Raw genomic sequence first — 11,337 nt, 5'->3', positions numbered from 1 at the left:
CTAAACTTTGAATGCTCTGTTTCATTAGAAATATAAACTCATAGCTCTGAGTGAATGCACATAATGATTGTTTCTGGTTTTTATTATAAAAGCGTCTCTTATGTTGAATTATTGCCCCGATGACAAAAAAATAAAGTCTTCATTATTGTTACCTTACATATTATCATTCAAACAAAAAAAAATCTGCCTTTAAATGCACAAATATACAATATATAAATATACTCGCACCAGCCCAAGCATATAAATCATGCCTAAGAACAGCCTGCACTGCATTATTCAACATACATAGAAAATACAGAACAGAGCTTCTTTTATTGCAAATATTTTGCAAATTTATTGTAGTTTATAGTCATACATTTCTCAGGAAATTGTACATAAAGTGCTCTTTATTAACAGTGTCCAAAGTATATAATCAGCTCACACAGAAACCACCAAAGGAAAATAATGAGAAAAAGTCAGTATCTGGATTTAGTTTATAAACAGAAACAGGAAGACAATAAAATCCCACCTTATGAATCTGCACAAAATTAATGTAAGTGAAGTCTCCCTTATAGTGTCTTTTGATGTTGGGTGACCTTTTTTTTTTTTTTCGGCTGATAAAAAGCCTAAAATAATATTAAATGAAGAACAAAAAAACATTAAAAAAAACAATACAAGTTCTGTTCCCCATCTGACTCCATTGACATTTTATGTTCGGACTGAATTAAAGAAGAGGAGTGGGTTTGAAATCTTACTTTCAAAAGGATTCCAGGAGGAAAGGCAAAGCCCCAATGTTCCCTTTTGTCTGGATGTCAACGTTGAACAAACCATGAAAAATTTCAATTTATATGTTACAACCACTTCCTTTGACAAAGTGTTCCAGTTTCTGAATATATAAACGTCTTTACTAAAACACTTGGAACATATGCTCTGATAAGTTGCATTATAAAAATATAGTGCATCACAGGTTTCTACTTCTCCATATATTAGTTTGGATATTTTTGACTCTCAACATAAGAGATAAAATGACTACATGATAAGAAGAAGAATGACTGCATAGGTTCTCTTGAGACTAAATTCATGAAACCAATGAGTCTGATACCAATAAAGTATATAGGTATAAAGGCATTGATTGAAAACAGACCTTGAATATAAATAAGTCAATTAACACATCTAAAACCAAACAGCGTAGTCATTATTGATGGCCTTCAAAGTCTAAACTTGAATTTCTGCCTCTAAAAGACTTGCAGTGAGAGGCCCCGAGTCAAGTCTGATGCCCCCCACCCCAGTGTCTGAGACAACTGGTGAGGCACTGGGGGTTCTAATGGTGAGTGAAGACAGTGACGGGGAAAAAGAAGGTGTCATGGCTGAAGGAGTAAGTCCTGTGTTTCTGGCCAACGGGGAATAAGTGTATTTGCGGTAAGAGGGTTTCCTGGTCAGGCTTGGCACACGTCCCGGCTTACGTGGAGGAACAGTCCTAATGCCCCGCTGAGCTACTCCTGTAATAAGAGGTGGAGGGTACATGAGGCTGCTTGACTCTGCTGCCAAGTCCTCATGACCTCCTTGAAGATCCTCATCAGGAAGCATCCCGATATCCGTGAATACAGAAGCCAAAGTCTGATAGCGCGGCTCCCAGTCCAAAAGGTAATCCCAGGTGTAGCTGCCTTGGAACTGCTCATCTAGACACATCAGGGAGGAGAGAGAGTCTGCAGAGGCTTGAGCGTCAGCAAGGGGTGCAAACCCTTTAGTCGCCATGTTTTCCTCTAAATCTCTCACCCTAAGTATTGCAGGAAGTAATCCTTCACCTCCTCCCTCCTCTTTGAAGTGGTGGAGGCTCTCCGTGCTGGCCATTCCTGAGATCAAACATTTAGTGACTGATAAAATGTGCTCAGGCCCCACATCAATAGATTGGCAGGAAATATTATCTCCAGGTACAGCAGTCTGCGTGATTTCAATGGCCTTTTTATCAGATTCTTCTGTTTTACGGCAGGGGTACTCATTGATCCACTTGATTTCTTGGTCCTCAGCTGTCTCACCTTCCGCTGATCCTCGACCACTGGAGTTTGACGGATTGTATGGTTTTGAGATGTCCCGTGTGGTCAACAAGATGCTGGGCCGGGCAATCTCCGGCAGAGACATGACACTTGATGTTTGGCTACTGGATCGACCGAGTGGGCCAGAGCCATTGTGAAAGTGTGCAGCGATGGTAGCGGCCTTTCTGATGGTGGCCTCTTTCATCTTGAACCTGAGAACCAAGCCCACAAAAATTGAGAGGACAAAAATGAACATGAAGAGTGAGACACTTAAACTAAGCATGTGTGCATCAAGGGGAACGCCGGTAAGTGCTTCTGCTGAACTGGAGATATTGACAAAAACAAGGCAATGTGTGGTTCTGGAGCCCAATCTGGGGCTACCTGCAGACACAACAAGTTTCACCATGTCCTCATCTGCATGGCTTCCTCTTCTGCGATACACGGGACCTGACACAAAAATTGCACCAATTGTTCTGTTGATTGAGAAAAATGGTGACGAATTTACAAGAGAGTACTCCACCAGCCCGTCCACTCCTCCATCGTGGTCCATCGCCATCACATAGCCGACCGCCTCTCCCGGTTTGACATTTTCCGGCAGAAGGAAGTTGTACTGCTTCTGGGTGAAGACAGGACTGAACTCGTCCACCCCCTTGATGGTTACCTGCACCCTTACTGTTGCTGCTTTGTCGCCTTTGTCCTTGGCCTCGACGACAAAGCAGTACTCACTCTCTCTTTCGTAATCAAAGGTTTGCCTGGTGTGAATGTCCCCTGTATGAGGGTCAATGGCGAAAGCCTCCTTCCTGTCTGGGCTCCCACTGCCATAGTCCATGAAACAGGACGACAAAATAGAATAGGTGAGCTGTCCATAGGTGCCCAAGTCATTGTCAATGGCATGGACAGAGCATGTATGAGTAAATGCTGGGAGATTCTCTGGCACTGAACAATTAACTGTTGGGAACATGAAGTACGGACTGTTGTCATTCTCATCCAGCACTGTGATGAAGACCATGCTAAACGCCACATTACGTTGCTCAGCTGATTCACCGCCATCGGCAGCTCGAATTGTGAGGATGTATTTTAGGTCCTCCTCATAGTCAAGTGAATGGTTGACAACCAAAAGGCCAGACTGAGGGTCAAGCTTGAGGTGACCTTTACTGTTCCCAGAAATAATGTCATATCGCAATAAGCCATTGGTTCCCAAGTCAGGATCCTGAGCACTGACCTGAACCAGTCTGGTGCCGATCTGGCTGTTTTCACTGACCTGTGCATGGTACTCACTACTGGAGAAAACAGGGGTGTTGTCATTGCAGTCCGTCACAGTCACCATGACAACAGCAGAGCTATTCAGTGGAGGTGTTCCTCGATCAGACACACTCACAGTTAGTGAGTAGCTCTCAGTAGCCTCATGGTCTAAAGAGTTACACAGAACAAGCTTTCCAACATTTTGGATCTGATTCTCCACTTGAATCATTTTCACTTCTAGACAAAATCTCCTCTCTTCATTTCCCCCGGTGATACTATAGTCCAGGTAGGTATTTTCCGGACTCCAGTCTTTGTCATCTGCAGAAAGTGTCAGTAGGGTGGTGTCCGAGGCTGTGTCCTCCGGGACGGTCAGTGTGTAAATGTCCTGATGAAACAAAGGCTCGTGGTCATTGGCGTCCAGTACCAGAACATCTATGGAGCTGACGGTCGAGTGGACAGGGTCGCCTCCATCTCTTGCTTCAACCAGAAGATGGATCAGGTTGCTGTTTGTGATGGCCTTCAAGGGCTTGTTAGTGAAAACAGACCCTGTAAGACATAAATATGTTCATGAAAAAAAGGTTTCCCTTTGAAGTTTTTCGAAAGAGCATTTCCACATCAAAAGTGGCTCCACTGAAGGGTAACGTGAAAGGAGTGTTTGCTTGTTGAGTCCTGTCAGCTTTAGTTATGACGACAATGCCAAATCTTCCATTCGCACACAGCATGTGTGCCGTTTACAACGGTATAGTTTTACAGCCTCAAAATAAATGATTTTTAAAAAAAAAAAATTTAAACTGGGTTTTAATTTGTACATAAACGCAGACTTCAACTTTGGAAAACTAACTATTGTGTTTAACTAGCTATTTGATTATTAGTTCCCAGCGTTAAGAACACCATATCCTGTACATTATCTTTAACATTTCAAGTTTCTTAAAGCTTAAATATATATACTTGAATTATGCATATTTTTAAGACTGAGAATAGACTGAAAATACAAAAAGGAAAACTGACAATATTCTACATTATCAGGAAAGTAAATACGTTGTAAGTGGTTGAGAAAACAGTTTCTGAACTTGTTTCCCTGAAGAATATGAGCAATAAACTATCTCTTTGTTTGTGTGACAATATACTGATGGTTAAATGTGAATTGCTGTGGTCACAAGACGCTGTGTGACAATTCTTAAATGAACACCATGTGCAAAGTGAAAGAGCAATTTTCCTGTTGGATGGCTACAAAGTGTTTGCCCATCCAATTTATTATTCCACTTCATTGCCTCTATCAACCGGATGAGTGTACTCATTCTGAGGCTCAGCTCGACAGCAGCACTAAACCGCTGTTTGTGAAACCCGCAAGGATGGAAAACAAAGAGGCACCATATCACATTTTGCAATTGTTGAGAGAAGAGCTTTAGTCAATGTTGAAGAACATTTCTATTTGTGTTATTGATTGCCAAATGGTGCAACTGTATTTTTAAAAAGTTTAATCTGGGTTTTCAAATACGATTGAAACTGATGAATCCTTTTTGAACGACAAAGACTAATTAAAGTTGAGGAGTTCGGTCCCTACACTGCAACAAGTATTTTTTGGGGGGGAGTTGAGAGTAAGATAAATTGCAAAAGGATGGCTCCTCTGAAGCACTAAAGCTTACTATGTTTTAATTGCCCTCTATAAAAGTCACTCGCAGAAACCCTCAAAAGACAAAAGCGGTCCAAGCTTCTTCAACCATTTCAGAAAAACTGACTTTATAGGACCAAATGACGGGAATTGAAGATGAATATCAGACCACCAAGTGATACACACACATGCATGCGTTTCCATGACGGTTAGTTAAAGGGTTCTCACCATTGTCTGGTTGGATATAAAAGCCTTGTAGAGGAGAAGAAAGTAGTCTGTAGCTGATCTTGCCGTTTTGTCCCGAGTCCCTGTCCGTAGCCAAAACCGACAGAACCAGCGTGTCAGCTGAGACCTGCTCTGACAACTCCGCCTTCGAGAAAAAATAATAAAGGTACAATTAGAAATATCATATGAAGCGACTATATAACATTTCCACTACAGTCATGTAAACATGACATACTCAACATAGTACTTATAATTGAGCCGAGATGTAGTCAAATGTCAATAAATCATCTATTAATGCTTTAACTTTTGAACTTCCGTGTGAGACATTACATGAAAATACATGAAATAGTCTATATTATCAAAATTGGTGCAAAGCTTTTGATTTTTAAAATCAGTGACTGTTAGTAACTTACTGTCAAGAATGAAAAGGTTTCTGAATACTGTCACTAAAAGTTCAATTGTGTTTATTTTCTTGAGGACTATATTCAGTATATAAAACGACTGCTGACGCACTAGAAAACTCCAAATCTAGACTAAATGTTTCATGAGGGTAATCTGAGATTGGTTTTGAGGCTTGTAAAATATATCAAGCTTGAAAAATGGGAGCTTGACAGTGCCAACATAGTCAAAATGAAAGATCATGTGTACCATGGAAGACGTACAATCCTTTTCTTCAGGTCAGGCTCATACTGACTTTAAAGACCAGATATTTTGGATAACACAGTTCTTATTTTACACATTTCACACAGTGTATTTGAGTGACTCTCAACAATGAGCAATCTGGTCGAGCCTAGAGTTAGCAGCTATTATAAGCAAATCCAGTGTGAAGGAGTCACAACTTCATGCATCATTTGTCACAAAATCTTTTACTGTATCACTAATAATTGCTTAATACCTGGTAGGAGACCTGGGTGAAGATGGGAGCATTGTCATTGACATCCACCACGTGAACTTTGACCTCTCCTGTGGTCTGGTGCAGGGAATCAGATGCCCAGACCATCAGAGTGTATTCGGTCTGCTCCTCGTAGTCCAGGGCTCGAGTCAGGGTGATGACGCCGGTATATCGGTCGATAGCAAAGGGGTCATTGGTGCTACTGTTGTCCAAAAAGCTGTAGGTGATGGTCGAGCTCAGGTCAACGTCGTTTGCAGTCACCTGGGTCACCATGTAACCTGCAGGCAGATCTGAGCAGAGACAAGCAGAGACGGTCACTTAAACTTCTCTAAGCTTTCATTCCTTTGCTTTAACAAATGGCTGTGTGGAGAGCATTACTCTCGGCTATGAACACTGGCTCCATGGGCGGGATCGCAGGACTGTTGTCATTGACATCCACCACTTGGACTCTAATGATGGTGGTGCTGCTCAGCTGAGGTTTCCCCTTGTCTGTTGCTTGCAGTACCAATCTGTAATGTAGAAAAAACATATCAAAAACCATGATCTATTTATGACATTACATGTATCATGCATGGGGTTAAGCGTACAAAACAAAGATTGTGCCAAAAAGCTGAGCAAATGTAAGAATTTGTCATTTTTCAGTACATTCGGTAATCATGCACTTGGAGAAAAATTCTATAGTTTTCCGAACTCATTAGGATAGCTATATATTTCTAATGCACAGTGACCAGGCTCATGAACTGATCAAATGTATATACTGTAGTTGAAACTGAGTGAGATTGTTAGTTTCTTAATGAATAGTATAGTAATACCATTAGTCATTCTTCAAATGGTAGTCACTGTGATTTCATGAAAAGACTGATTAGGACTATGTGACGTGCCAACTTGAGCATACTTGTATGAAGGAATGATCTCACGGTCCAGCAGAACATTGGTAGCAAGGATGCCACGCAGTGAGTCCAAAATGAACGCGTCATTGCTGTTCCCAGACACGATGGAGTATTCAATCTGCCCGTTCAGACCACTGTCGGCATCAGACGCTGACACCTGCCAGGATGTGAAGCGGTGAAAATCAGTAGGACTATCAGAGTGAGGAAGCAAATGTACGATGAGACAGGGTTATCCAACATTGAGGGATTACCTGCATGATGTAGGTGTTGTGCACTTGCCCCTCCCAGACAGCTGTTCGGTAGCTGCCGTGTTCAAACTGTGGTGCGTTGTCATTGATGTCCAGCAGGGAGATGGAAACCCTGCAGTGAGCAGTCTGCAGCCCATTGTCAGCCAGCACCACCAGCTGGACCTGAGGGCTCACCTCATAGTCCAGAGCATTGTCTTTCTGCACTCGGATCTCACCTGGATCAAAGAGGAGACGTCTTTTTTCTAATCATCTGTAATGTCATTATATTCATTACATTACAAACACTTAAGGATTCGTTGAACATTGGCCATGAGCACTTTTTTCTTTGGCCTCTGTTCACAAATAAAGGGAAAGAGAAGGACAAGTAATGGAAAGCAAAACAGAACACTCAACGTGTTAACAAAAGGTGTCGACAGAAGTGCTTTTAGGTTCAAGCTCTTGTGGTAAACGTTCAGCACGTCAGTGTAACATTGCGTCTTTGTGTTGAACTACGTCTGTGTCCTGGTTTCGATGTAGACGTTAATCCAAAAAAATACATTTGACCTGAAGCAGAGTCAAGTTTTCTCAAAATACTTGTTTAGCATAGGAGCTGAGACTAACCACAAGAGCCGAACGTGCAATTCTGTAAGCGTATTACTACAATAAATGGTTGGAATGGAATTTTATTTTCTGGGTATTTCTGGGAAAATGAAAAAAGATAAGTGATTGGTAATTTGGGTTATTAGCGCAATTTGAGTGATGAAAGAAAGCAAGAACTTCCAATAAATACATAACACAAATACCATTTGTTTATTATAGACAATGAACTGAATTTAAACATGTTTGAAATGGTAATAACAGGCAGGAGCAAAAGCAAAGTCTTTGCAAAAGCACCTGTGTGACGGTTGATGGAGAAAATGTGATTCTCGTTCCCATTGAATATGGTGTATGTGGTTCTCAGTCTGCTGTTGTTTTGGTCACTGGCCTCCACTTTTGCAATCCAAGTGCCTTGGTGAGAAAAGAAAATGGGGAAAGTGAAGAGTTGAAAGAGCTAATGGTGAAAACAACTGGAGCAGAGGTAGAAGAAACATACCTGCTCTGCTGTTCTCCTTGACAGTGGCATTGTACACTTTGTTAGAGAACTGAAGTCCCTCCTGTTCTCCCTTCAGATGGATGAAAACCAGGCAGGTGGAGGTCAGAGCAGGACGCCCTCGATCTGACACCTCAACTTGCAGCTTCCTCCCGGAGAAACCCGCTCTCACTCGTCTTCTCAGTGAAATGTCTCCAGACTCCGTGTTGATGTCAAATAGGTTTTCCTCATCAGATAACGTGAACCGAATCGTCCCGTTCTCGCCTTGATCTCCATCTATTGCTGCCACGGTGGCGAGGATCTGGTTCGGCAAAGTCCTCATGGAAACCCAGGCGTTGAAGGGGTTCTGCTCGCAGACTGGTATGTTGTCGTTCACGTCCTCCACCTGTATGGTCACGGACGCCACGGAGCTCAGAGGTCCCTGAGAGGAGCTGTCGGTCGCCACCGCTCTGAGTGTGTACTGAGCCCTGCTCTCTCTGTCAAGAGACCTGGTGGTGCGGATCACTCCCGTGGAGGAGTCTATCGAAAAGGCCCCCTGGCTGCTGTCCTCGGTCAGGGAGTACGTCACGTCCCCGTTGGAGCCTTCGTCAGGATCAAAGGCAGTAACGTGCAGCACCTCGGCCCCTGGAGGTAGGCCCTCGCTGATGGAGGCGTGATAGCTGTTACGGCCGAAGGAGGGTGTGTTATCGTTCTGGTCCAGGAGCACCAGCTGAAGCTGGGTGGAGGAACCGAGTGGGGAGGAACCATAGTCACGGGCCTGTATGGTGAGCGAGTAGTTCTGTGTTTCCTCCCGGTCGAGGACCTGTGTGGTGCTGACAGCGCCTGTATGACTGTTGATGGTGAACCGGCCTCTGTAGTCCTCACCTGGGGAAGATCAGCAACGTGGTGACGTGAGAAGTGGAAAGAAATCCCACTCTTTTTAAATAAAGGCCTGATTTTTACAGGTTTCATGCTTTCATCCAGTTCTAATGAAACTGTGCTGACAAATATAAATGGACATCATTAAGCACTGAAACAATGCTGCAGCATTGAACATTTAGGATAACAATTTTGCACTAATTTCTTTCAAGGTAAAGAAAAATGACTCGATTCATAAGAAAAACCATCTATGACAGTAAAAAAATTGTTTTTAACGGGCACTTTCAGTCATTTTCAGCAAATCAGGTGCATTGTAAACCTCAAGCAAATGGAAACACTGAGAAAGGAAAACTTGGAAAAAGAGGGGAAAAAAACCATTTTGTTTATTACCGACAATGGAGTAGTGTATTGTGCCGTTTTCTCCATGGTCGGGGTCGGAGGCCTGCGCAATGTGGATGATCCCAGGAGGAAGGTTTTCTGGCATGCTGATCTGAAAGGACGACTGCATGAACTCTGGAGGATTGTCATTGTCGTCCAGCACAGAGCAGAGCACCGTGGCCGTGCTGGACAGAGGCCGCGGGCCACTGTCACGAGCTTGGACTGCAGACAGAAAAAATATCAATCACACTCTGTTTTACAGGAAAAAGCCACCAAGAGGTCAAGAGTTTAACTTAAGAGGTACCAAATACTGATAAACATGACTTCTGCCACTGACGGCTATCAGTAGTTGAAATACTAACAGTGTTCACTGTTTAGACTTTTCTTCATCTGACCTTTGTTGACAAATATAACTGTTTCTCTTGTGTGCGTATGACTTTTTCATTTTCCACTGTCCACATGAATATTATATTACGTTTGTTTTCTGTCCTGCTTGGTTACATTGTTCGCTTCAACATCTGGTCCTTCGGTGCAGTTGGTGAACTGTTCAACAGAATCCTGAGCAGCTTCAGTGGTGCAAAACAATAACAACATTATTTTAGCATTGCCAGTAGTCCTGTGATGTAACATTTATTCCAGTTTTTACAGTAAAAAACCCTCAAATTCAAATCAAAGACATAATGACTCTATTCAAAAATGTCTTTCAGGTTTGAGTTTCATTGCCTGGTTTATTGTATAATATTGTTGCATCATATTAACTCATTATTCCTTTTATGAAGCTCATGAAAGTTTTGGGAATCAAAGGTATATTTAACTGAGCCCATAGCTCCTTAATCTTTATTTTTTTTAATATATATATATAATTTTGTCTTTGTTTACTTGGGATTAGCGTGGAGATTCAGCACACAACAACAGTAACATACATACCTCTTAAAGAAATAGTGTTGATTGTATCACAATTTTATGATAAATGTTCAAAGTTGCTTTAAACATAAATGACGGCTGTGTCATACTGATGAGGATAACAATAGTTATAGGCCCTAACTTTAACTGTCTTATGCTGAAAAAGCATTGTCAATTTCACCATTTATCATAATTTCAGCGATTAGTGAACTATTGAGTGAAACGAACCAGTCCAATCTTGCCGACAGAATGAAAATTGCCAGAAATTATGACATTATGACATATGACAAATTATGACAAAACGTTCGATTGACCACCAGGGGCGCACTGGCATATAACATATCTTTCCACTTTAGTTTGTATTATATAGGGAGTCAGTTCAGGTGATCAGGATTATTACACAGATGTAGAAATGCGCCTACATTAAAGGTGATTTCTTGAATTTGACAAGTTATTCTGAGCATAATGCAAACAAGCCTACTTTGTTTTTGAGTTGGAGCAGCATGTGACCAAATGTTTTATGCTTTTGAAGATGTAAATAGTGTAATAAAAATCCATTGTGACCAATGAGTTGTAAAGCACATGGTGAACTGAAGCGTATTGTTAAAATTGCTGTTGTAAAAGGATAGGTATGTTATCAAATATGAACGTCTTAATGATATATTACTACGTTGTTCACTAAAACAAAGACAGATATTTATCGTTAAAGTTACTTATATATTGTAATGCCATTACTTACTTGTCCGGCCCACTTGAGATCATATCATGTATGTGGCCCTGAAGTAAAATGAGTTTGACACCCCTCGTTTAAATGATTTAGACTATTTGCTTTTTTACCTTTTCCATATGGGATGCTAAAAATCTCAGATACTTTACAGCAAATTTTACAGAAAACAAAGAAAACGCCTGTCAACATAATGTGTATAGACACAGTTTTCGAGCGTATGCTGAAAAGAAACTTGGTATTTTATTTCTTTCCATATTAATCCACCGCCAGCGAGCAAATTG

The 11,337-nt window shown here is 41.6% G+C and overlaps 1 protein-coding gene across 1 annotated transcript in view; it reads right to left on the bottom strand.

The window, feature by feature from the left end:
* Positions 1-316: 316 nt before the first annotated feature.
* dchs2 (dachsous cadherin-related 2) overlaps positions 317-11,337 on the bottom strand; it is a gene marked incomplete at its 5' end in the record, with an annotated part of 29,617 nt that continues 18,596 nt past the window's right edge. Inside the window, 9 exons of the mRNA XM_080464466.1 lie at positions 317-3,800; positions 5,095-5,236; positions 5,987-6,273; positions 6,362-6,492; positions 6,879-7,030; positions 7,125-7,336; positions 7,995-8,108; positions 8,194-9,054; positions 9,439-9,648. Of these exons, the coding sequence (XP_080320592.1) occupies positions 1,195-3,800; positions 5,095-5,236; positions 5,987-6,273; positions 6,362-6,492; positions 6,879-7,030; positions 7,125-7,336; positions 7,995-8,108; positions 8,194-9,054; positions 9,439-9,648 (4,715 nt within the window). The 3' untranslated portion in view covers positions 317-1,194. The remainder of the gene's footprint in view (positions 3,801-5,094; positions 5,237-5,986; positions 6,274-6,361; positions 6,493-6,878; positions 7,031-7,124; positions 7,337-7,994; positions 8,109-8,193; positions 9,055-9,438; positions 9,649-11,337) is intronic.

This window comes from Lipophrys pholis (genome assembly GCF_963383615.2).
Source record: "Lipophrys pholis genome assembly, chromosome: 5".
NCBI lineage: Eukaryota > Metazoa > Chordata > Actinopteri > Blenniiformes > Blenniidae > Lipophrys > Lipophrys pholis.
This window is presented reverse-complemented; position numbering and strand designations above follow the sequence as displayed.